The following is a 27,700-nucleotide window of genomic DNA, read 5'->3' on the forward strand; positions in this document are numbered from 1 at the left end:
AGTCAAGCTCATTAAAGCATACTTTGACGATTACGTAGACACCCACAAGAAGTGGCCATGCAACCCGTTTCGGCTCTTGACTCATAAATGAAGACACTCGCTCCCTGACTTGAAAAACATCTCAATTAATTGACTCCACATTCTTTATTGAGAAACCGTAGGCGATTAAAAATATGTTGAAAGGGGAAATTAAACTTAGTCATGGTTATAAAAAATAAAATAAAATAAACAAGGCATCCTAACTCCAGCTAGTGCCAGGTGTATTTTAACAACATTAAGCCCCATTTCCAGATCTGTCCTCTGTTGGTGCCGTGACAACATCATAGTCCAAATCGAGGCGAAGCCAAATGGAAGACTCCCAAACTGCTAGACTCGGTCACATACTGACTGGCACATCTGTCTTCCTCTCTACTGCCCCAGCCCGAATCAAGCAAAACAGGGCAAAGTGTTAAGTAGAAGCTATGAGTCATGAGTTATGGCAACTAAAAAAAAAACATAGGTGCCATCGCCTAATTTGTTTCTTCTTTTGAATAGCTAAAATAGGATATTGAAACAGAAAATAAGTTGCATTTAGTCATTAAAAGGAATGTGAAATCTAAAAAGTGTGAGAATTAAATCCTGTTAATTCTTACAAAAACTTACAAAAGAACCTATTTCTCTCATATTGAGTTTCTGGAGATCCAATCCCATCCGATTACATTCTTAAATACACCAATGTCACCTCAGAAAAACAAATATCCATACAGGCCCACGGTTTTCTGCCAGGGTGGCATCCTGGTGTGGTCAACTGTGATCATGACATTTAGACAAATACTTTTGAAAACATACACATAGATGATGCCAAAACTATTGCACGTGCATGTGTGATGTGTGTCATCAAATGTACTGCAAAAACACTGGGAGCAATACCAATGCTCTGACAAGGGGCACTACTAAGACCAGAAAATATAATTCCTCAACTGCAGAGCCACCTGCGGTCTGGAAATACGCATACCAAAAAAAAAAGACCTGCTTCTTGCCATGATTGGAAGTATATTACCAAGACCAGCTGGTCCAAATGGTTTAGACAAAGTCCCAGAATACAAGCTTGGAACCGGCACACATTTTTCCACAGTGTTCATTTTTGTTATTACTCACATCCTGCAGAGGACCAAGAATCATTTCCCTCACTCTTTTCAAAAGACAGTGACAAAGACAGCTGTGGGGCTTGGAAGGTCGACAGCAGATGAGGAGCAAGGTGCCTTTTAATGGACCGCGAAGGAGTAGTCGACTATATTTACACAATTGTATATTTTCTGGCGCAGGTAGTGTCTGTCTGTAATGAGATCTCAATGTGAAAAGTCAATTTGAGCTAAAACAATCCGTTTAGTAAGTCAACGCACCCGGGTTTAAATGGCAGGGTTTTTTTGCCGTTGGTTCTTTCATCTTGAATGCTTGCTGTACAAACATTAACTAATAGAAGACTAATTTCCCAGTAAGACTATTGAATGGATGCCAAAATGATTGAGTACATGGTCAACTTTGCCTAATGCATTTAACAATGCGTGACTCCACAGTCCGAACAGGATTCAACTAATAAGTGTGCCAAAAAGTGTTATGGATAAGGAAGTCCATAGCAAGCAGAGAGGTCACAGTGCCTTGCTCAAGTCGCCAATCTAATTCGCTGCGTCAAAAAGGCTTAAATCTAACAAGACCAAGATCAATGGACATTATTCTTTATAAGAAAATGAAATAAAAATCTTGTCACGCTAAAAAAAAACCCGACACATGAAGACGACTGGAGATTGTTGTCACATTTACAAAGCACTTGCTAAAAATTCCTGCTGTTGGCCTCCGAGCAGCCACCTTGACCGGTTTCATTCTCATATTTTCATCCATTTTAGAAGAACTTTCAGTTCTTGGTAATGCCACTGTTGTGCCATATTGTCTTCACTTGTTTATGACGAACTTCACTGTGTTGCATAGCATATTTCAAGTTTGGAAATTCTTTGTATGCTTCTTCTGACTGATACCTTTGAACAATAGCCTCTCTATGATGCAGCGAACCTGGTATCAGAACTTTTATTATTAACTGTAGGTGGGAATCATTCAGGGTAAATAAATTCAGGGAGCAAACGAAACAAGTTAATAATATAGTCAATCCATTTCAACCATCATTACATTGTACGACTTTCTCTTGACATTTGACTCAACCGAACCACTTCACTCTATAGCAGCTCCAATATAATCCGTTACAGAGTGACACGTTTGTCAGATAGACAAAACTGATAGCCACTGTCTTGGAGCCAACGACGTTATCTAAAGTTTCTCTAAATCATTCACCGTCACACCCTGTCTTGATTAAGCAAAGCAAACATTACCGAAAGAAAACAGTCATTAAGTATCTGCGCTTGTTTTCCAATTGCAAAAAACAACTAAGGCAAAACTACAATTATTCGGATTAATTTGAATGACATCTTCAGAGCTCTATTAAGATATATTGCAGTTTGGGCACATTCTCGATAATGATAGGAAGAAAATTTAAACTCTCGACAGGTACTACTATCGCGTATGAATAAGTGGTCTTCAACAATTTACCCACTAAATAACACTTTAGTGGGTGTTAATATCTGGGTTTAGGAATAAAATTTAGTATAAATAAAAACGTTTGTCTAATATATGCACATGTGTATATACAAACTAATATTGTAATATAATTTTGTTGGAATTAAACCAAGAAAACTTTTCTTGAGGGAACGAGAACGTTTTCTCGTGTTGTGAGTCCATAATAGGTTGCAAAAGTGACATTAAAGTTATTCAAAGTTGCTGCATAAAAGTCAGTGTGCAATCACCGGGTTATTGTAACTGTCATACAAAAACCAAAAACTTCCCATATGAACCTATTAAACGTTTCAGGTTTAGTACTTCATTACATAGCCAATCAATGGCAGAGATTGCTATGCAAAATTCTTGTAATCAAATCATGTGAGCACTTTCACATGCGCCAAAGGCAATCATGACATCCAACCTACAAACCTAACACCTCTGGATCTGAGTGAGTGCGGAATTAACATGATGCAGCGGCTAGATTTCTGGTCACTTTTCAAGGTTTTGCTGTTTCTCAAATTTGTGTCAAACTTGTTCCATGTGTGCATTTCTCAGTCATCTGTCCTGTAATAACTAAACTAAGAAACAGTAGAGTGAAACTCACTCCTCTTTTCTCCCCATAACTCCCTGTCTCACACACACACACAAGGCTACACACACAATTACACACACACACACACACACACACACCATCTGGAGCACCCTTGACCTAACATACAGGCACACACACATTCTCAGGAGAGAGCTTCATTACACAGGGATTACTAAAAGAAATGTTTTAATCAAGTTGTGCAGACAGCTGCAGATCGCAAGGCGAGAAAATGGCAATGACGTGGTTCATCAGGCGTTAAAGGAGAGCATATCAAGAGCCCTGTCTATGAGCATGTGCGTATAACTGTATGTAGCTTCCTGTCACTGACTAAAATGTCCAGCTGTGGTGGAAGTGTGGGTCATTAATAGGGTAAAAATTATTGTCATAGTCATAGTTTCACGTTTTACTCTCAGCCGTTGTAAATCATGTCACAGTGAAATGACAAATGCAGCAGAGTAATGTTTAGTGTTATTCTAGGGCACGAGACAGAAAGTGGAAATATGGACCACGAAGCAGCAACAATTGGATAGACTTGTTCATGGGAAGCAGTGGAGCAGCGCCGAAGGCTGAGGAATTGTGGGGAGGAGAGGAAAGTGGAATGCACACCACAGTGATAATCCATTCAGAGTTGATAATCCATCCACCCTTCCCCATTTCCCACTGTTTTCCCTCCCTCAAGCTTCAGTTTCTCAGATGACTGATTCAAGCATTAATCGAGTTTCAGTCAACGGAAAACATCAACACCTGCTCTTAATTTCACCAGATCGTTTGCAGCGTGAACAAAAATATCTTGCATTTGACAAATACTCTTGGGTGGAAAAGACACTGCCTTTCGAAGATGTTACAAAGTGTACTGCATATGCATACAATATATTGCATTTGAGTTTTCAATCAATGTTGATTTCAGCTACCAGATGACAACTGTGAATCACAATGGTGTGACGATTACGTCCAGTAGAGTGATGTCAGTCTGCATGACAGTCATCGTAAACTCTCAAGAGTTTTCATCTACATGTGAACGCCTCGGTGCATCACACAAGCTGTACTTTGTGGCGTGGCCACATGGCGCAAAGGCAATTCATATTTTGAATCACCACAAACACAGTGGGCATTCGTGAAACTTAGCAGAAATTCATATGCTGAGTGTCGCCGTCAAGCGCATCACCAACCCGCCACACGCCTGTTGGAAAAGCAACGGGAGCCGTGCGATGCGGTGTGGTGCCGGCCAAGGCGAGGGGTGTGGTGTGTGAAGCTGTTTGGGGCAAAGAGAAAAGCGGCGCTAGCCTGCCTAGTGATTACAACTGTACATTGGTGTTTCATGGGTGGTACACACCAGCCTGGTAAGCCACACCCACTAAGAAAGTGACTCTGGAGACGAAGCCCTTTGCTAGTGAATGGGTCTCGTTTCAAAATGAACTGTCCAATCAAATTTGTTTACTTTCTGTGACGTGCCTCATCCATCGTGAGCAATGTTGCTCTTCAGCGGCGGAAGTACATCCTCTGAACTTTAAAAACGGCACTGGGGTGATGAGATTTTGTTTCATTCAGCATTAACTACACGGGAGCATTTAATTCAAAAGAAGAGGCGGGGTTTTTTTTTTTTCAACCACACGTCCGCTCTTCACTGATTGATTCCTTCGAAGTGTCTTTTTTGCTCAGGTGTGTTATTCGGGTTTATCACACCACATTGTGCCCAAGCATCGCTTTTCAGAATTTCCTTAATTCATACAAAATTTATAAAAATAATATCTTATCTTCAAAGGATTTCATTCAGGTTATCAAATAATTTAATGCAGGGACATAACGGCAAACATTCTTGCAGTCAATATAAATCACGATACGTGAAATTAATTCACATGACTACATTTACGCAATAAAATAAGGATGGACGGACAGACAGACAGAGCTGCAAAAAAGTACTTAAGTAATATTTTCTTAAAGGATTAAATAAAGTATTACGATGCTAAATACCAAATGATCATGAATTTTACTGTATTATATCATGAATGCACTGGGCTAGTGCCAGTCTGGCAGGTTCCACCTCAACAACATGACTGTCATTGTTTGATGGCTGTGACATGATTCCTCAATCCTGTATAAGCATTAACTGATTTATTTGTGTTGTCTTTCTGATTTTGAAATTAATTATCCTTCAGTGACAGCAACAGATTCCAAATCCAATTCAGAAGTATATTTGTTAAACATGACAATTGAGAGCGCCATTCGTCCCCTCGTTCTTTGTTTCACGTGGAGCTATAGACCAGGAGCTGCTAGACTTGACTAACTATGAACAGAGGTAATGAGGCATTACAATCACACCACAAGGCTCATGCCTCAGATGCCTCAAGCAGCCTTCATAAATCACCACATGAGCTAATCTCAGAGTCTAGACTACTGGTCCAGACATTGTAATGGACTTTTCAACTTCACATAAAACAATCCTTCAAGTTGCATTAAAAACAGAATCAACTATTGACAATGTAATAAGAGTTATAGCAAAAATTAGGTACCAAGGGAAAATAAACTCTCTTTTCGTTCAGAAACATTAACAGGGCAAATGAACTTTTTGTGGCTATATAACATGCACCTGTAATGCCACATGGTCTCTGAAATAGCTGAGCGAGAAACAGAGGCTGTTAAAAATGCCACATAAAAGCTGACGTGGGTCTGAATTATAGTCTGCAAAGCGACCAGCCACACTAAGCTGCTGTGGGTTTGGCGGGCTCCAGACTTGGCCTGCCTCCATATATGCTGATGCTTTCAGGTGGCCCTGCATATTGCATGGCATGAGTGTGTGGGGGGTGGGGGGCAGCTCTAATCAATGCAGGTGGCACTTCTAACACGCCTTGTAAGTGCCACATCCCTCAACAATCCCCACTTTTTATAGCACTGATCTTATCTGGGATTAAGGGTTTAACAGCCACAACAATTGAAACTGACCACGGGTGAAGTTGGAAGCTCCAGATATTGCAATTGTATGTCAGTAAATACATTGCAAGTGCCCGTCAGTTGAAAAAAATGGTCACAGAAATAACTAAAAATGCAGTACAAATGCATTTCCACAGGCCAAAAAACATTCGAGGGGGATATCTTTTCAATAGCCAAAGCGATCTTTTTGGAGAGTCACATGTTTACAGACACAAAATGAAGCATACCAAGAAAAGATGCTTCCGACTGTGAAACATGGAAGAGTTACGCTCTGTGGCTTCTATCCAGCATCTTGCACAACCTGTCTTGAATCTGTGCAGGGGACAATGAACTTTCAAAATGATCACGGACTAACTGCTAGCCACTGTCAGAAACGTTAGTCGCAGCTGCAGGCCAATGGTCCCCCAACAGGCTAACGACCTAAAATGGCTAAGAACAAAGCAGACTATACTTAAATGGCCTTCAATGCTCTCCGATCTAAAGGCAATTGAAATTGGTGGAAGGAGTTGAAACGTGCAGTCCGTAGAAGGCACCTAACAAACCTAAGAAATCTACAGTAGGAGCTGGAGGTGAATAAGTCTCAATAAGATTTAAATTTATAATAGCATCAAAGTTGTAAAGGTCATTTGTTTGCGTTAGAAAATAATTTCCAAGAAGAGTTCAAATAATATTTTCTTCATCTGTACAGTACAATACTATAAAATGCAATGTCATTTCGCAAAATAGCTGGCGGAGTAACTAGAAAGAATGCATTATTCATGCGAGCAGACGTAATTTATGAAGCCAAAATTATTTGCTTTTTATGCTTTCAACATTTTAAAATGTAAAAAAGGAATTGATGTCGTAAAAATGAGAAATTAAACTTACGGTTTCTACTTATCATAATGACAAAAAAAAAATCTTATAGCTGCTATGCTCCTGATCCAAATTCATTCAACACTTAAAGAACACTAATCCTGTTCTCAGGGAACCCAAATTGCAAAAAGCTAGGTAACCGTCACATCTTCTCAGACACGGTCGGAGAACCTGACTGTGCGTTAGATTCATGCTTACTGTTTAACAGCTAATAATACTATCGGTTAAATATTAGCAGAAGCAATTCACATAGTGTTCCACTGTGCCACTCAAATCAAATGAGTTATGCTTTCAAAAAAAAAAAAAACAGACACTTTATTGAGTTGTAACAAAAACAATTCACAACAATGACAAAAAGTGCAGGTTAGTTAAGGAGTTCAGGGTTTAGCTGACCAGGACAGTTCTTGGCCAATAACCGTACGATTCCAAAAAAGCTGCCACTTGTGTAGGGTTTTTTTCTTCATTCATATAATAACCTCCAAATCCACCCCCCAAAGATACAAGGTCACTCGGCAAACGCTAACAACCACTGCAGTACAGTTAGCTTAGAAACATTGCAGTTTATCTGAAGATCTGACAGAATGAATCATGCCCAGTTAAGGCCAAGGTTGGCTGAGAAAGGATGTCAGAGAAATGTACTTTCCCTACTGAAATTCCAAGGCTGCCCACTGTGCGAGGTAAGAGCCTTTGTGGCGTGACCAAAAACAACATAACGACTGGAAGAAAACTCACAGGAGAGGAGCTGGACCGTCACAGATGCTCATTGGTTATCTAAATTGCATTGCGTAATTGCATACACGCAAGGAGATTTGGTTGAAGTACGTCAAATATGTGTGCTATTTGTCTGTTCGTCAAATGTGTGTGATTATTTGTCTGTTCACGTGCAAGACTGAACAGAAGCCACTTAACCGCATCGCTTGTCTTCTCAATAATATTCACTTCAAGAATCCAGGAGACAAATCGGTTGATACTTGAAAGTAATCCAATGCACACAATGTTTAACATGCACTGAATACATTTTGGATTTTTAGTATGCATTGAAGAATTTTCTTTAAAAAAAAAAAAAGTAACTTTTTTCTTTCTCGCATTCTGTTGCACTTTTTTTAATTGGCAAAGGTCTTTCTGGAGACTAAAAACAAAGTTATGAAAATGGATCACTCTTGTTACATATTGATAATTATCTGGTAAATCCATCCATCCATTATGTGTAACGCTTTACCTCACAAGACTTGCAGTGGGTGCTGGAGCCTATCCCAGCTGTCATTGGGCAGTAGGCGGGGTACACCCTGAACTGGTTGCCAGCCAATCGTAGGGCACACAGAGACGAACAACCATCCGCGCTCACACTCATACCTAGGGGCAATTTAGAGTGTCCAATCAACCTGCCATGCATGTTTTTGGAATATGGGAGGAAACCGGAGCACCTGGAGGAAACCCAAGCAGGCACGGGGAGAACATGCAAACGCCATACAGGAATGCCAGAACCCACGATCTCTGCTCTATGAGGCCATCGTGCTAACTAGTCGGCCATCGTGTCTTCCACATTAATTAACATGATCAATGTCACAAGGACAATAAAATTAAAGGTAATCTGAGTAAATTTGTTATTTCAGAAGCACACGTAGTCCTTCACATTAATCGGTTCCAAGAAGCATCACGCAGGTTGAAAAAGGTTGGTCGACCCTCTCTAAACAGTGACAAAACTCTCATCAAAAGCATGTGCAAGTATGCCATTCATGAATTATGGAAGACCGAGCTGTTGTTGCTTGGGTCAAGCGCGTTGGAAAACAAGAAACAAAAAGAAACACAGAGAATTATCTCAAAGCGGCTGCTCTCTTGAACTTTTCTGTCAAACTTGCTAACCATCATTCTTGCAGGCACACACTGTCAATTTGGGTTAATTAGATTCTGACTCTAGCTGCATGGAGATGAAGAACCACGGAATAACCCCAAAAACAGAAAAGGTTCAACTTAAGTCAAGTTATACTTGAAAAATATAAAAGTGTTGCACAAGCGCACGCTGTCTATTAATCAGTTGAGGGAAGCAGAAATGCAGCGGGAGCTTGTCAATGTTATTTTTAAGGGCTGGTCCCAGATTCAAAAGAGAAATCCAGCACGGTATGATCTGTGAAGTTTTCTTAAAAGAGAAACACAAAGTGAAAAATAACATCCGTTTCAAATCTGTGTCCACTATTTGATGTAGGCTGGGCAGAAAAAGCACACTTGGAGATCAAACAAGCAAGCGCACGTTTCAGATTGAGAACAGAGATGTAAAACAGTCTTGACGAAGACCTGCGCCTACGAGAGACGAAATGGTGGATTTCTCGTTTCCTGTGTGACCTGCTCTCAAGCGTACACATGTGACAATTGTCTGGAAAAGAAGTCAAGAAAAGTTTAAATCATCTGCAGCCCTTTGACAGGGGCTGAGGGTGGGAGTGGTTGTGGAATCAATTCCCAAGTCAGGCACTTGACTGCAAGGTGTGAGTAAAAGTGCACAGGCATTATGCCGTTTTGGATCAAGGGTTCTCGATATTTCCATGTAGATCATCGAGTCCACTGTTTTTCACGGTTCCAACATAAGTGTATTCATGTGTACGAAAGGTGGACAATGAACTACTTGCGCAGCGCGTAAGAACGTCATCACACAGCACAAGTAGTTCTGCAAAGTTGCCGCCACACTTACTTTTTTTTTTTCATTTGATTGTTTTGTATATTTATGACCTTGAAGTGCTTTTCTCAGAAATATGATTCAGCAAGTTACTCTCTCTCTCCGTGCCGCCCTATTTTTGCAATCTGCCTAAACATGTTATGCAAGAGCTATATTTTGGTGGTTTTGAAACATCGAAATATGACTAAAAGTTCTTAATCGGGAACTATAGGTACTCACCAGCATGCACGCTGCTGGATCATCTTCCCATAAATTGCTGTGCTAAAGGACGGAATAACAGGGATGAGAGGAGGGAACCCGCCTGTGCTGTCTTGGCATGTCAGGCCTGCCTGGAACCCAAACACCTAGACAAAAAGACAAACATGTCAACAGATGTGCTTTAGCTCGTTTCAACAACACATCTGCACTGTTGCATTATTTTAAATTAGCTTTTTTGCTTCAGGTGATAGTAGTGGCCATTAACTAAATGGTTTAAAATACATCAAGCTTGTCAATACTCACTGATTTCAATAACAATTAGAAATTGAGTCAGCACAACCCCCAAAATGTACATGTAAAGTTCACCCACTTTAACAACACTAGGAACATATTGTTTATTTATTACTTTACTTTTTTTGTATTCAATTGAAATTGAGCAGAACTAAACGAATGTTCATCTTCGAACATCCTGGGATGGATGTTCTTTCAAACTGATTTCAAACTCAATACTTCAGACTTTGACGTATGCAAGATTGGTTGAAAATAGACCCATTGAAAAACGTTTTGGTTTTGGTATTGGACATATTGCGGCAGATGTCCTCCAAAGACAATAATGTTTCTGCTTTGACAGAAGGAATTAATCCCGGACGGATTAAGAGCTAGATATGAACAGTCAAGATTCCAACATCCTCCACACAGTGTTCTCTATGACCTGTGTCATACATTACAATACAACCTTTCTTATATAGTGCATTTTTGTTACAGCTGGTGCAAAATAAAGAGATTAAAAAAAATAAACACATTTACAATATATACCATAAGAACAGAAGAACAGTGACTGTCTCATGTTGAGTCGAAAGCTAAAGAATAAAAATGTCTTCAAACAGTTTTAAAAGTGGACAGAGAGGCCCAACCCATATTGAGCAGTTGATGACAACCGACCACAGTAGAAAAAGTCTGTAAATAGACTTTGTAACTCATTGACTATGTTTACATGAACAAATTAATCAAGTTACTGACACAGTTCTCCCTCTCCAGCCTTTCATACTTCACACTCAGTGTGTAGTCAAAGTTTACAGGCACTGAGTGCAATTCGATCTTGGCCAAAGTATGTCTGCCACCGCAATGCTACACGGTGAGATTTTGTCTTGTTTAATGGTTAGAGTTTAATATGGAAAAGTGGCTTGTTGCTACACACTAACTGGAACAAGCCAAAAAATGGATAACTTTATTTATTGCTCTGTATGTTTTCATTTTTGAGACCTGCTTTGACTTTTGAGGTAATTAGTTAGGCATTAAAAGCAGAGGGGATTTCTTTTAATCAAATATGAACGAAATCACCAAATGCTTTTGAGTGAGTCAATTTTTGACAATACTGAGGTTCTCGTTATTGTGAACGCGAATAAAATTCATTATATCTGGTGACATGCTTTGATCGACTATTAAAAAAAAACACTTGCTGTGCAGGACGTAATTTAAAATGCAAGCCTTGACAGTGATTTTCAATGCAGTCTAAATTGTTTATTGGTATCCTGATCTTGCCAATATATTCTTAAGAAGATGTGAAACAAAATAATCAGTGATAGTCGAGCACAATATATAACTTGTTTTTTGTTGGTTTTTCAACAATTTGGGATCCCGTGTGCCTCCTTCTCCAACTCACTTTTGTTATTTTCAACAACTGTGGGGGTGGGATAATGGCTGACCACCACCATCAAAACAGACACCTAAACTCTTGACAGCCAGTCTCCATAAAACTAAGATTAAGATAAGCCTTAGTTTATACCCATAGCAAGCCACTTCCTGAAATGGGTGAGATGTGGCCAGACTGACCTCCACTAAGTCATGATCCCATTCTCAAAATACAGAAGTGGAATTTGACTGCTTAATTGCAGAATTGGCAGATGCTCATTGGCTGTTTGGTTCGAATGATCCTCATCCACTGACCAGTTGATTGTTAACCCTTCAGCGACCCTCTGATAAGGACTAACAGCATGACATCCAGCAAACATCCTGCCTTAAAAAAATAACTTCCAGGCCATTTTAGGCCAGAGTGGAGTTTCCCCCAGATTGATACAGATAAATAACTCAGATTTCCACAAGGTTTGATCACCCACATTTGCTAAAAGTATTTCTAGATATAGCAAGTTATACAATTATTTATGAGGAAAACCAAGGTCAATTCAGTTATCAAAATCCATCAAATTTAAGGACGGTTTCCGTTTGCAATGGTTTGTTGAGCAAATTCATCTTCCTTGTTCTGGGAAATATATGGCAGTCTGCACACTTCAAAAACTGGACACTCATAAATTAAGTACTTTTAACGAGTCATAATTAATTTGCTGCTGTGTATGGATATGAGCATGTGACATGATGGTAAGAGGGCAGTACTTTTATGCCCTGGCCACTGATCTAACCTTGAAAAGAACTTGTGCGTCCCACTCCCCAGGGCTTGTCAAGGATAAGATTTCTGCCTGTGCATCTAATCGTAAGCCAAGAGGAAAAAAAAAAAAAAAAAAAAACAAGCAGGCTACTGGATGTCTTAAAAATGAATTCTATAGACCCTTACCAATCCTGCTTGCCAATCGATGGTGTAAAAACATGTTTATACCGAAATTATATTAATTTGTGGACTAAAGAAAGAATTGGTCAAAAGCAGAACCTTGCCAAGGTGAAAAAGTGACGTCTGGTAATATAACGTTGTCAGTGAACACAAACACGTTATTAAACATACATGCCCAACTAACTAATTAAACTTAAAAGCTGACACACCAACGTGGGAAGGTCATAATGCAAGCAACAATAGTGTGCTAAGCATCGCATTGAACGCCTGAGAGGAACCAGAGCAGGACTGGTACTCATCAGGAAGCTCACAGTGCTAAGATTTTTATGACCAGGTGGAAAAAGGTCATCAAGGTCAGTAAAGGGTCATTTGCACCATAACTGGGTGGAATTACAAGTGTGACTATGTAGTTCATTGACTATAGACATTGAACGAGGGCCTATTAAAAAAAATAACAAGTGATTATTTATTTTAGATGTTTAAACAGATCTGGAGGATCTTTTTATCAGAACTTTATTTTGAGATCTGTAGTACAAAAACAACCCTTTAGAAATTCAAAATCATTCTAGAGCAGTACATTTAATCAAATTTTATCTTAATAAAAAAGGACATCTGTTCACTACCACGGTAAAATGGTGAAATGTATCAGAAGCAATACAACAATTTGAAATTCTCCCAGTTACCTTGAGGTAAAAATGCGCATAGCAGTGATGTAGGAGGTTGTCAGGAGGTTGGTTGAGAGCACTAACAGTGCTGACCAACTCCAGTGCATACATGGGCACAGAATGTTCAACATTCACTTTCTCCACTTGGAACTGTACAGATGGTAGCGGGCGCACTGGCTGAAATGATGAGATGTTGACCTGTCCTGGGGTAGCCTAAAGAAAGGTAAATGAGGATCAATAATGCAAAAATTGTCAGCTGCGCTTGTGTAACCCTGGTTACCCTTTTGAATTACGACATACGATAGTTTTCTACACACATTTTAAAAAACACACACATATATCTATGTACACGTGCGTGTGTGTGTGTAAGTGTGTGTGTCTGTGTGTCTGCGTATATAATGTATGCATGTATGTGTGTTTGTATATCGTCGCTGTCCTGTGAAAAACACTTATGTATATTTTTTTCATGTTCTTTTTTTTACGGGCTTTCCATGTTATAGACATCCCATTAATAACGTGATTTTTTTTTTTTAAATGACAATATTGTACACGTGTGTTTTTCACAGGAGAGCGGCGATATACTGTATGTGTGCACACATACAGTATATACACATGTCCAACACAACTAAGATTTCTCTGTCCAAAACCTATTGTATGGACCCAATTGTGTAAAATGTAACATCAATAACAAGGGACTTCAGGATATTTTTTTGCTCACCTTGCCTCCTATGATGACAGGCATTAGCATGTGAAGAAGGTTGAATTCAGCCATCGAAACTGTGACTGAGACTTGAAGTAGTGTGAGACAAGTGAGTCTGGTGGGGATGAATTCCTCTAATCTTGAAATCTCTTCTGGAGTGACTGGACAACAACTCTCCTCCACCATGTCTGCAGACATGATCAAGTCTGTAATACTGCTAATAATAAGCAACTTTTTTCACATTTTCATTTTTTAATCAGAGAGGCTAGTAAAATTTTGAAGATGTTTTTTTTTTGGGCTGATTCAGAATCTCCCCTCTTTTTTCTCTAGGTGATTAGGGAATAATAATAATAATCATAATCATAATAATAATAATAAATGTAACAGTAATATAGATTTAATTGATTTGAATATTTATTGAATTAAGGGTTAGGTTTACTTCCAGTGCCATTGAGGATAGAGCTCAATGTAACAGAGTGACAAATGTCAACTTAATATTAATTTGTAAGACTAAGGAATAATTTATAAAAAAGGAAGTCATTTTCATTTTGAATACAGCTGCTAGCTAAGAACAGGAGAGAAGGTCCAAAATGGCTGAGATCAGCAACACATATGAGGGAAGTGAAAGAACACACACACAATATGTGACATTAGTTAGACTCCTAAGACGAAGTAACGACCCAATTTTGTATTATTTATTGCTGATGCTAAGTCAAACCTACATATGTCATCATTTTTGCTATAATGGGAATTGCTTTCGATATTACACACATTCCATATTTTTTCACAAGATCACAGAGATGAACTCAACAGTGCTGCAGTGATAATCCCTACAGAGGTGTTAGGCTCAACCTCCCTTAAATGGTCCAAAAGGTCATTACTTTCATGTCCAACGACATGGTGAAAGTTGAGTTGCGTAAGGAAACAACAATGTGATGAAGATATTGTTGATAAAGAATTTCCAGGGTGCTGTTTAACTCCAGAAAATCAAATTGCAAATCTGGACAAAGTGTTATCTTACCTTGTAGCGGTTTGCAGTAAGGTTCATACTCGTGGCCCATGGCACAGGTGACCATTTTAAGTATACGATGGACAGCGCTACTGTGCAGTTTGATGTCTAAAGGTCCAACCGCAAGTCTCTTGATGGATGATTCTTGGATAGTTGGCACTACCTCTTCCGCATTCACCACAGAGAAGTCCTGAGTATCTACCAAGATAAAAATACATTATGTATTTCAAATAATGAAAGGTTTAAATACATTACATTGCCACATTTGGTAAATTTGATGCCTCCAACTTGTGGAAAGCAGCACAGGATAAGTCACTTTCTGTTCCTGTATGGCAATGCGAGAGTATAAAAAGAGAGGTCAATCAAGGACATATGTGAATTTGACAAGAACACAGGAGCTCTAACCTCAACCTAACCAAATACCTGTGGGAAAAACTAATAAACACCTTGATCTGGCAGTGTTTGCCATTTTAAAACACTGGTGTCAAAATCAAGGCCACGGGCCTGGTCTTTCACATTTCTAAGCAGCACACAAAAGCACGCGACAACTTTTTATTTTTTTATTTTTGTTTTACAGTTCATCATAACCTATTTCTAGAGCGACTTTGAAAAACTAAACAAAAAAACAACAGAAAAAAATAAAGAAGTCGGGCTATGCAAATTAAAATTCCAGCATCATTTAAACAGCCCTCCAGTGGCCTCATGTACAAAGACTGGCATGGCTTTCATACTAGGACATGGCGCGCGACCACATTCACTCGCACGCACCAAATGATCCAGATGCAAGAATCTGTGCGTACGCATGAATCCAAGCACATGTCTATCATACATCTCAATCGATGCAGAATAGTTCAGAGTACCAGACTACTACCTCTCCACACCCCCTTATAAATATGCAAATTACTCGTACAAACAAGGCTTGTTGATCGGAATGATCACGCTGCAAAATTAGATAATCACTAAATAATTTATCCATGAGTCACCAATGGAAAAAGAAAAACTTATGGGGAAGTCAACCCCAAAAAAAATGTTCTTTACAAGAATATCTTCTTGGCAGGCCCATTAGTTGAAACATGACATTCTGATTAATATTGTGTTTGCGGAATATGAGTTAAGCAGTAAAATTCACCCTATTTTAGCCATCTCAAGGGGTGGCCATTTTGTCACTTCTGTCGACTGAAAACGACATCACATCATCAATCAGAATGACATGTTTTGACTCGTAAAGGAGTTTAGAACATTTTATTGCAAAGGATTTTTGGAGGTCGGCTTCCTCTTTAACAAAATGTGAAATATGTGTGAAGATTGAGGCCTGCAAAACTATCGTTTTTGGGACATTGTCCTTGGGACTCAACAAAGATTTCTGTGACAAAAACCTTTGGGGATATGTTGGCCGCTGCCAATAGTAGCTGAATATAATTAAAAAGTTATCTTGTAATTAAATACACAATAGTCCCCTTGACATTAAGCATGCAGGATATGCGTGTAAAATCTAAATATATAGCACATACTGTAAAGAGAGATTTTACAGTGCCCCCCGCAACACCCGCCAAAAGTCCATCACCTTTGCAGCTTGCCTGTTTTAAAGCAAAAAACATTCCCACGGTCATTTCATTCTTGACACATCTGAACGTAAGAGTGGAAAGTTGCATGCGCCACGTATTTGTGCGTAAGCACCCTTTGAACCTGAGGCCCATGGCCACTCCAGATGGAGTCAAAGCAACAACAAAAAATGTGAATGCCATTATTGATGTTTTTATAGCCTAATTCAAACTGTTGCTGTTGCACTTGTCCGCAGCTGTCATTTTCTAAGAAGACAAATGACTGATATTGCACTTTCCTAAAAAGAGAAAAAAAAACCTCAAGGTGTTGATATTTCATTGTCGGAGTCGTTAAATCTGTCCCTGTTTACACAAAGTACAAAGGGGTTGCTTTATATGTTATTCCTTTGCTCTACCGATTGTGAACTGGGCCGTAACCTTTAACACAAACGTACATACTGAACCGTGATTTTTGGCATCCGCCCAGAGCTATTCAAACACTCAAAACTATTCAATTGTAAACCAAATTCCTCTTGCATCTACACACTTTAAACGATCAAAAGGATCGAGTTGGTTTTTTTTGCACAGGCTACACCATTCAATTCGCAAGTGACTTTGCCAATATTCATATTAATAAAATAAAGCTAATTGATTTCTTAGTCAAGCAAAAAAATGCAATCAAGCAAAACTTGGGACAAATTCTGCGCCAAATTAGGCAATTGGTGTTGAGAGGTGTTGCGCAAGGATTTGATACAGCCCAAAGGAATCAGCTCACACAGCATTAAACTCTCGAATGATGAGTATACCAAATGTCCACTCACACAGCTGTCCCTTCAGTCTCTGCAGGCCTCTGTTCCAGAGGTCCACTTAAAAGACTCTGCTCCCCAGCAATAAAAGTGAAGAAATTAAAAATAAAAGGGGTGGATGAATGGAAGACAGGGAGTGGGAGGACAAAGGGTCACAACTTGCTTTAAGTTTCACCACCACACAGAACATTCTTTTAGTTTCAAAGTCAAGACCAAGTACAACCTACATTCTGAAATAAAATTGTTCTCCAATGGAGAACATATTTTGGAGATTAAAAAAGGGCCAACTGGCAATGCCACTTCCTCTTCTCTTTTTCTGTTAGATTTGACTGAGATGGATTAGGCCTAATATCAACCATATGGCTACAGTTGAATAGTCAGTGACATAATGGGAGGCGGACTATAGCAACAATTTTAAACAATTTAAAGAGTGTCTCCATTTCTCAAGATTAAAAAGAAAGTTACATGAATTTGAAGTCAATCGCAAGTGTCACCTGGGTCAGTTAGTGTTTCAGTTGACTCAGAGTTTATGTTAGTCCTGTGGCAATGGAGACTAATTTGTTTGGATGACACTGGATCTGGTCTGTGTGCGGGAAGGAGGGAAACACTGACAGAAGAGAAGCATTCCATTTGACAAGGTAACCGCAGTCATCCCACGGGAGTACTGACACTATTCCTACTGTAAAATACGACTGACAGTTCCATATTTTTTTTCTTCTAATTTTGGATTAATGTATGTAGAACTAATTATTCATTTCTTCAAACAGAAATAAACTAAGACTAAGACACCATTCTGTGACCAGTGTCTCTTAAAAAACTGTGTTCTGACCAATTTGGTCAAAGACACTCAGTCATGTGTTTTTAATCAATTTATCAAACTGGTAAAGTTATTTTAGATTTTAATTGTCATTTCCGAATCGACAAAAGCACCATGTCCAACTTGTAATGCAACTTGGCTAAATTCTTGCCAAAATCCATTCCAATTCTCCAGAAGGAGGATCATTTATTGTCCAGGTGTTGAATCATGCACAATAAGCCTCTGCAAACTGCACGATAAACGACAGGCAATTTGGCAAGAATTCAACTTCAAATAGATTCCACTTCAACATTTGTCTGTCAGACTGGATTGGCCCTTGAATCAAGCCAAAACCACATGGTCTCTCCGGAGTTCTGAGCCGATATAAATCTTTAATGTCAGTCAAACTTCTTCATGTCTTGAGAATCCCTCTTATAAGTTAACATTCTATACAGCCAACAAATTCAAACACTGAGCAATCCCACAGTATCACACAAACACATTTGAAGGTCCAATGAATTATCTCAGTTTGACAAAAATTGTAGCGCTCAACGGAAACCCCGTCCGACTCTCAAAACTTGCCAAAAAGAGTGACACCTTATTAGGCTAGACGGTCCTAGTGTTCACTATCTCAAGGGCTTACAGGTAGAGAGACAGGGGAGGAACGGTGTTTCAACAAGCAGTGGGGAGAATGAAACTCAAATATGTGTCAGCAGACTAAACACTTTTGTGACAGTTGCCCTCCAGGTAAGTTGAGGGTGAGAGAAAGGACAGGAGGGGTCAAGGACCAGGTGGCTGTGACTCAAACAAGACGATCTCTTTATTCAAGTCTCCAGGGGGCTTGTTTGATGGAGAAGAGGGAAAGGGAGAAAAAGAAGGATGAAGAAGGAGAGCGCAATAGAAGGCGCAAGACAGATAGGAAGAAAGGCAGGGCAGGCCAGAGCAAAAGCGAACATGACAAGGATAAAGAAAAAGAGAGAAGAGGTGGCAAGGTTAGCAAACAAACTGTGAGGAGGAATGACTGAAGACAATACCTTTGCTGCTGCTGTTCTCCATTGTGTAGAGGTAATCCAAGTAGAAAGCACCAAAGCGCTGCATGCCTGCTATCTCTGTGTAGGTCTCCTGTCAAACAAAAGACGAGTTGGATAAACGTGGCAGTGAGGGAGCAAACAAGCTGATAGCCTTCAAGAGTGGCAATGACTGGGGTCATCTTGGATAGGACAAAGATGGGTTGAAAATCTAAATTAAGAAGAAAAAAAAAGAGGGGTTGATTTTTCCATTTTAGAGCGTTTCATAAAATAAGAAAATAAACAAGAAAATCAGATGGATTTTGGCATATGTAATTCGAGTGAATGGTAACCACTTCCCAAGATACTCTTCAAGGTAAAAAAACGGTATGAGTTGGGTTCAATCTTCAATCAATTAAGTCATCTTAATATTACATCAACATCTCAAGACACCACAACTGACAACTATTGAATTCCCATCACAAATCATCATCACCACCACCACCATTTGTGGGCCTTTGTCTAAAATGAAGAGTTGGTGGTTCGTAACAGCGCATGCACACCAGCGGAATGACATCACCCACTCACAAAAGCTTTCACACGCGCTAAAAATTCATTAACGGGTTTGAAGCAAGTGAGCCAAAACCAAATATGTAACCAACCGCAACCAAGCCACACAAATAAAGCAAATTAAGTATATTGTAACAAAGGTAAAGCCAAGTAGTGGGTGGCTTCTCAGCGCCAGCACAGAGAAGTCTATCTTCCCGCAATGATTCAAAACATGTTGGTATGTGGCGCTGATTTACCATCTTTATTATTGTTATTTTCTCATTTACCAACATATATACATTGGATTTTCTAGAACAATACTGACCCATGTTTACGATATTGATAATGTTGATAATAAAATGAGCCCCTATGCACGAGGCCATATTCACTACACCGCGCCACGTGATGTCTTTTTAAGTCAATACTGCGCCACATCAAACTAATGATATAAACAGTATGAAGGTAACGGGGTTTCAGTATGATACTTTGAACAAGTATTCATACCACTCACATTTTCTTCATCTTACAATCATAAATGTGAGAGTATTTAATGAAGATTTTTTGTTTTGTGCTAGACCAACGCAAAGCAGCATATCATTTTAAGTGGAACAAAAATAATACCCGTTGACAATCAAAGCCGGCTGAGTTTTTTGCAAAGATTTCAATGTCTAAATGAGCAGAGCACGCCTCAAAAGACTTGCAGCTATAATTGCAGAGAAAAGTGGCCCTAAAGTATTGACACAGGGATGCTTAAGGCAAATGCACGCCACCGTTTTCAGGTTTTTAGTTACATAAAATTTTGAAATAGTTCAAAGGGTACGACTAATTTTCAAGGCACAGTATATTGCATGGTTGATTTTTTTTTTTTAACCGCACTACAACATATACCTTAGAATCGCAGAGCACTAGCGCGCACTACAAGGAAGAACCTTGGAATTTTTCCACCCAGGGGAAAAAAAAAAAACGCAATGCCCCAAGTACGTAACACATTTCTCATACTTATTCAAACTAACACAAAACGAGTGTATGAAACAATAGACACACATTGAATTCACACACACGTGTGCATACACACTTAACCTAACCCTTGACTAAATCTCGAGCTCTCCAAACAGAGATTTCAATGGAGTCTTATCAGGAAAGCAGGTTAATGAGTAATATTTATAAGGGGAACTCTAATAGCACTGCCATGCTTTTGGATCAAAGCCATTGGCTGATTTCAAAACCGCTAATGAATTAACACGAAAACCTTTGACTCTTTGACTTTCGAGTGTGAATAGATGGATGAATGGATATCCAAACAAATGCTTCACTGATGGTCATGAGCATTTGGGAGCAAAGTCAACACTCAAGCTGTGACAGTGGGTGAAGTGAGCCTAGAGTTGTCACACAATCTCTGCTGTGCAAGTTACTTGTTCAATAGGAGGAAAATTCCGCTATTGGGGGCAGGCAGCTGTGTGGCTAAAATGAGAAGTGTGGATTTTATAGTTAAATAAAACATTTATGTCTTTCGGATTTGTTGAGATGAGAAGCTACTCGAACTTCTTTTAAAAAAACAGTCCAAATAAATGTGTACTTAGTACCTCTGAATATAGTAACAGCTGTCATCGCTTCATAAAAAAAAAAACAACTTGTAATTACAACGTATCAGTAGCACAGGCAAAACACTATTATAGCTAGGTGCTAATTAAAAAGTGCAGCATTTTCACTATGACTGCGACATCCCTTTAATCCTCTAGGGAACATTTTGGGATTGTTTTCTCATAACCTGATAGTTTTGTCCGCACCTAACCTGTCTTGTAATAAAATGCAACTTTGCAATGTGGTCAAGATGTGAACATGGAAAAAGAGAGAATGGCGAGCATTCTGAGGCATCAACTTCACATGCACCATATGAGTCCAAACATAGCCAGAGCAGAGCATGTCAGGGCACAATGTCACTACAAGTGTGTTCAGACAGCCGTTGTAACTTTGCGCTTTAAGATAATTAGATCCATGGCAACTTCAGTGATCAGTATTTCATCAACAAAAGCATCACGCAGTTACTCTTAGTTTTAGTGCTGATGAACCCCCAAGTATATGGTGTGCTTAACGTTTGCAAGACTTCTTAGAATAGAAACAATTTTAACATTTAATGAAAATGAAAAAAAATATGGAGAAATGAAATGCTATGATGCCTGCAGTAAACAAAAAGTTGCTACAATACTTTGGTGAGTTAAAAGACCTTATGAGTGACAGAATCCAGGATGAACTCAGCCCTGACGCCATTGTTCTCTGGACTGCGGTAGTCAAACAGAGAGTTGGTAAGGTAGGTCATTCCTTTGCTGTTTAGGGTGTCGCCACAGCTGAAGAACACTGCATCCTGAGGGACAAAGGGTGTGACAAATGAAGAACACACAAGGACAAAGAAGGAAATATAGTGGTACCTCAAGTTATAAAATTAATTGGTTCCATGACTTTGTAACTGGAAACGTTCGATAGTTCAGGTAACTTTTCCCTTTGAAATTAGTGGAAATGCAATTAATCCCACCCAGCCCCTAAATTGTTATATTTACATGTTACAATATTTTTTCTAATTTTATTTGGTGTATTGTTGAACATACATACAGTACCTATTTAAATTTAAAAAAAGTCTCCTTCAGAGTCTCCCATTAAATTGTTTTTTCATTGTTCTGTCCATTTTGTAAAAAAAAACAATCAAGGGAAAATTGTCGATTTTGCCACATGACTCAGCTGGCTTCCGTGGGGATTAGAAACCATTTTTTCCTCCAATTTAAAAAACGCTCCAATACAATAAATACTGGACATGCCATGCATTTAGTCAAGTCTTTTTGGAACATAATCAGAAATCTAACTGTTATTGTTCGTGTAAGCAGAACTTCCGGCTGCACACACAACATGTTTGTTTTTCTGCTGCCGCAGAGGAGACGTCGAAGTGTATGTGGATATTTTGGGGCTCACAGTAATCTTGCGAGAAGCACAGCACTGATCCATCTGCTCATCCCTGCTGAGATAATTCGCATAATGAAACATGTACCTAACGAGAGTCAGATTTTCAACAAAAATGATGTGCATAAGTTAGTTTAGTAAAAAGGGGTGTTCGTAACTAGAGGTTCCACTGTACCAATTTTTGGAAAAATTTGACTGGTCTTTCAGGTTCTGTAGGTAGAGACAAACACTTTTGACTGTCATATTTTCTTTAAGGAAAGGCTTAACAAATATTGAAGAAAAACAAAAGAGCATAATATCACACCTTCCTTCTTTAGCCAGAAAGCTTTAAGTAGTATTTTCTTTTCACACCAAATGTTCTCGGTCTTCATTTGTGGCTTTATTTTTTTTTTTTTTTTACCTCTTCAGGTCGGTTCATGATTTCTTCAAAATCCCGCACTCCCATGATGCCTTTCAGACAGAGAGCTCGGCAGCCCACAATGCCAATCTGACAGTCAAAGAAGGGCTCCCCTTTCATAAGCACCTCAAATTAAAAAAAAAAAGAAAAGGGAGAGAGCAGAGAAGTCAAACCAAAGCACTTTTGCAAAACATCCTCAAACAACTCATAAAGCTTGAATCTTTTGAGAAAATTAAACCCAGCTGTAATTGTTGGAGTTTAAAGGAACCAAGAATGCTATTAAGTGAAAAAAGTCACGACTGAAAATAACACAATGTTCCTTATGTTAACTCAACACAAAACTTTGGTAAGCAGAGCATATACACACAAACGTAACATCTTACTACACACAATAATTAGGAGGCCTGGCTTTCTCAATCATTTGGCTTTTAATTTTTGGTCCCAGTTCAGACTTCAGACTACTCTCTACATGTTCCAGAAAAAGCATGAATTGCAAAAATTGTCTTTGGAAATGTTGTGGAATTATTACATCTGGTAGAGCGCTTAAACACAGAAAACATGTTCCTATTCCAACCAGGTAATCAGAGAAAAACGTCTATCTACACCAAGGGAGAAATACAGAAATGATCAGGCTCAGGCAGAGATTTGACTGTGCTCACAACTGGCCAGAGATGAGTGACCAGGGAGGTTTTATAAATACAGTTAGAGATGGAAGGATGTTGATTATCTATTCCAAAGTAAATATGACGGCAATTTAAAATGAAATAAAAGTAATGAGATAGGATCAAAAAGGCAGAAAATACAGTTCTACGGTCTAACCATCAGGAATTTTGGAGGGTAATTGCAATATAAATAAAGATGATTCTTACCTCAAGAGTGATTCCCTCTTGTTCCAAGCCCAAGACCTCTCTTGACTTAACCTTCTGAGGACTGTAGTAGCTGCTCTCTGCCTGGGATTCTGTCAGCTGACACAGTGGAGAGACGGCCATTGTCAAAACAAATGACTGTACTATTCAGAGCAAACTAGTTTTCAAATGCTAGTTTCATAAAAAGCACAAATTCAAAGAAAAAAACCTCAGGTGCAAAATTCCCTGTTCTTAGCTTTTATTTACATAAGTATAAAGCAAAAAGGTTTGGTGTCCAATAATCCAAGAGGATTAAATAATGTAATTCGTGACAAAATTTACAAGCATGAGTCTAATATTAGAATATTTTGGGACATTTGACTTTTTATCATGTTTACAAATTAATAGAAATATACAAATAATGTGATTAAAAAATATACAAGTCTGTAGGACAATGAAAACCTGCTAAATATTGTTTAAAACAAACGATCCTTTTTGTGACTTTCTTTATCAAATGTTGACCTACAACAAGTATTGTACTTTCATCAATTCACAAATCATACCACACCGACACCTATCTAGTTTTCTGGGAGGCCCTGATTTGCACTTTGGGGAATGTCAATCACAACAGCGCAGCGGTCACGAAAAATTCCAACGTTAATGTAAAATAGAAATTGTTCTACAAAACCTCAGCGTGAAGAATGAAGAGAAAAAGAGCGCGAGAGAGCATCTGGTCAAAGCTGCAACAAGAAAGAGCAGAGATGCTTTTGAGTTTGGCTGGTGTAACAACTGTGGGTGTAGAGCCGAACTGTGCAGGCCTTAACCCATTCAACTTTAGCACAGGAAGCAGGTGCAGAACAAGAAGCAGCTGTGCCTTATTATCCCTACTGATGGAGCCGATTCCCTCATGCTCACTGCCTTCCTCTCCCTTTAAAATTAATCACATGAGGACTAACCTGCAAATTCCTGGATGCAATATGAAGGAAGGGGTTACTTAAATACTTGAATGAAGATGCATTTTGCTGCCTGACAAGAGAGTGAGCGTAGAAGCATTAAAAAGTATGAAGAATAAGCTACTTGGGGAGTGATCAATTAAAAGTAGAACATTGGATACGCATTGTCAGTTTTACAGGCTTCAATTTTGTTGAAATGTTTGTCCACTAATAAAAAATTGCACAATCAAGTGAAATAATTCAGTGCTCTTTTTTTCCCTGCACAAATCACATGGTGAAATAAAAATGCCAAATGAGAAGGAGAACAGACGAAAGTTTGGAAGGCAAGCAGAGGTGAAACGGGGAAAGCTTAATTGTGCCTGTAAAAGTCATTTATGAATACAGCCAATTTCTCTCAGCAAACAAAACTGGATAATATCTAGTCATCAATTAAAGGAAACCGAATTTCAAGCCCATGCATGTCAAAATGCATTGTGCAGCTATATTATTCAACGGTTCCCTCTAGCCAAGACTTCCCAAAAAGGAAGAGATGTTTAAAAAAATAAAATAGTTTTGGAGACAAAAAGTAATTAATTCCAATTCACACAGTATCAGCTCGTCTTTATTGTGGGAAAACACACACAGACACACACACGTGCACACACACCCCAAGTAATGTGATCTGTGGGGCTGAACCTGAAGGTTAACGTCGATGAATTCCAACTATAGTATTCTGACTGACCTGGCAGGATTACAGATTGGAATCTGTTTCTGAACAGTCATCATTCCACATAGAATGTTTAAAACATTAACGTGACCCGAGACGCCAGTTAGCGGTTTCCCTGCCCTCGCCTGCACCGCACACAGACCAAAAGGACAGCAACTTCCTGGGGTCCAAGCTGTTCTTTAGGACTCCAACTCAAAATGATCATTATTTAGGGGCGGGGGCATAGAAAGAATGAACTTGACAAGAATAAAATGGAAGAAGAAGCCCAGGAGAGAATGTCTACCCAATAGCTCGTTTAACTATAAGATGCAGCTGGTCAATAAGAGCAAAAAGTGACCCACATTCTACCTTTGGGTGCAGCATCCTGATTAAAGTAAGCTATTTTAAACAAAAAAGAAAAACGTTTCCAGAGTTAGAAGCACCACCAGCATAAACAACAGCGTGGCCATTTGTGCGATAATTGCAAGTACAACGAGGACATTTTAAGCACAAAATTGCATTCTGAGCACACGAGAACTGTTATTGTGAGCCTCGTCCGCTGAGTGCTCATCTGTCGACCCGAAGAAGAAGCCGCCGAACCAACAAGTCGACAACTTCACACATGCAGACAATATACATCAGTGCCAAAAGAGCACCCATTTAGGGCTGGACGATTAATCAAAATTTAATCGGGATTTCGATTTTGGCCTCTCTGAGTTTTTAAAACATTATAAACAAATAAATTAACAACAAAAAAAAAACATTAGCCCTAAGTATGCCACAGTGCATTTACAAGTTGTCTACTTTGTGAAAGTACCCTGAATGCACCATGTCGCATGTGTAGCAACCGTGCAGCGTATGAAATTCTGCCATTCTAAATTGTCCTTTAAGATGATTAATCACACCCAGTTGGAGTTTACTGTAAAACTAAGAACACAACAAAAAGAATGACACACATTATATAATCAAATACAGAATATGTTAAGTTTATAAAACATCTCTAGCACTAATGCTAAATTCAATTCAATATCACGTTCAAATGCTCACTGGAAATTAGCATCGACTAGGGGAGTGATATTCCTTCACACACAAATGCTGAGGTCAGATAACAATACACAAGTCGAAAAAGTCATCTTATTAGAATTCAATCGTAACTTTCTTCTGTTCTAAGTTTGAACTCCATACATCGACATCATAACACCGCAACTTTGAGACCAAAACAAAGAGGAACAGTCGATGTTTGCTTTAGTTGTATTTTCAATTGCTATTATTAGAGTTAATTTATTTTTCTCATTATCATTTCAAGATATATTCAAAGTTGAGATTTGAGGGATTCAAGAAATTTTCCTTTTCTCAAAATTCAAGGGTAAAAAGATCCAAGACCTTTTTTTTGTCGCACCAACTGCATTTTCACATGTCACAAAATGCAATCCTCAAGATCCCAGGTTAGCCCAGCAAGTATCAAAAATTGTGAAAATACCATCAGGTCAAATAAATATGATAATGAGTTGACGGCAATGCTCATTCAAGGCATTCAAGTGAGCACAGATGCAAGGCATCAAAGGGGGTGGATGTAGCGGAATAAAATCACCGGGTCATTTTGGACAAAAGACTAGAGTGTTCAAGAATAAAGTGTTCAACATGCAGGAATGAATCGGCATGAGGCTGCAATGATAATTTGGAGTAGTTAACTTTTAGTAGTTGAATAAATATGACGTTTTAAAATCTATGAATAATCATCATAGTAATCATGATTTCAATCTAAATCAAAATAATGTGATTGTAACTACAACTCAGTTGATTGCATTCCAAAAAAATTATAAGTAGGGCTCATGATTACATGATCAAGGATTGTGATATTCCGATGACCAGCTGGGAGTTGCACTTTGCATAATTACACACTCAAAGTGGCTTTACATGGACTTTTACTGGTCACGTAAAGTGGTGCAACGATTATCTGCACAACCGTCATAGTATAGTAAGGACCACTTCACTTCATTTCACTTTATCTTGACACACTGTCTTTGGGAAGTACTACTGCACAATGGAACCCTTCTTTATTGAGGTTTGCAAGTTGTAGATGAAAACAAAAAGTAAAAGAAACAAGTAAACAATGACCGAACGCACAGCTAATGGAAAGCCATGAGTCGGTGTTACCTTTCTAAAATAAACAATTTGGTCACCATTGCTTGTGTGGCGGTATCTCCAAAGCGACATGAAGAAAATGAAGCGGTTGGGTAAGGTAAGTCCTCAAAAATGGGCAACACAACAATCCAGTTGAATCTTTTAAACGTGGCGCGACGAAGTGATGAAGTGGAAAGCATGATTAATGCGAGCGGAGTTTGCACACGCTGCTGACATATCAGCAGCAGTTTAACCACTAACGAGGAGCCGTGCACCGCCACGGG

At 38.9% G+C, this 27,700-nt stretch overlaps 1 protein-coding gene across 2 annotated transcripts in view; it reads right to left on the reverse strand.

The window, feature by feature from the left end:
- Window positions 1-27,700, reverse strand: part of vps13b (vacuolar protein sorting 13 homolog B) — a 303,806-nt gene that overhangs the window by 242,473 nt on the left and 33,633 nt on the right. For both annotated transcript variants that reach the window (XM_088306201.1, XM_088306202.1), the window contains exons 9-16: window positions 23,679-23,774; window positions 22,813-22,935; window positions 21,688-21,825; window positions 18,942-19,029; window positions 14,777-14,962; window positions 13,774-13,943; window positions 13,074-13,268; window positions 9,849-9,973 (exon numbers count right to left, since the gene is read on the reverse strand). In XM_088306201.1, the coding sequence (XP_088162327.1) occupies window positions 9,849-9,973; window positions 13,074-13,268; window positions 13,774-13,943; window positions 14,777-14,962; window positions 18,942-19,029; window positions 21,688-21,825; window positions 22,813-22,935; window positions 23,679-23,774 (1,121 nt within the window). The remainder of the gene's footprint in view (window positions 1-9,848; window positions 9,974-13,073; window positions 13,269-13,773; window positions 13,944-14,776; window positions 14,963-18,941; window positions 19,030-21,687; window positions 21,826-22,812; window positions 22,936-23,678; window positions 23,775-27,700) is intronic.

Source organism: Idiotropiscis lumnitzeri, chromosome 10, assembly GCF_059441095.1.
Source record: "Idiotropiscis lumnitzeri isolate Australia: NSW breed Sydney's pygmy pipehorse chromosome 10, RoL_Ilum_1.0, whole genome shotgun sequence".
Taxonomy (NCBI): domain Eukaryota; kingdom Metazoa; phylum Chordata; class Actinopteri; order Syngnathiformes; family Syngnathidae; genus Idiotropiscis; species Idiotropiscis lumnitzeri.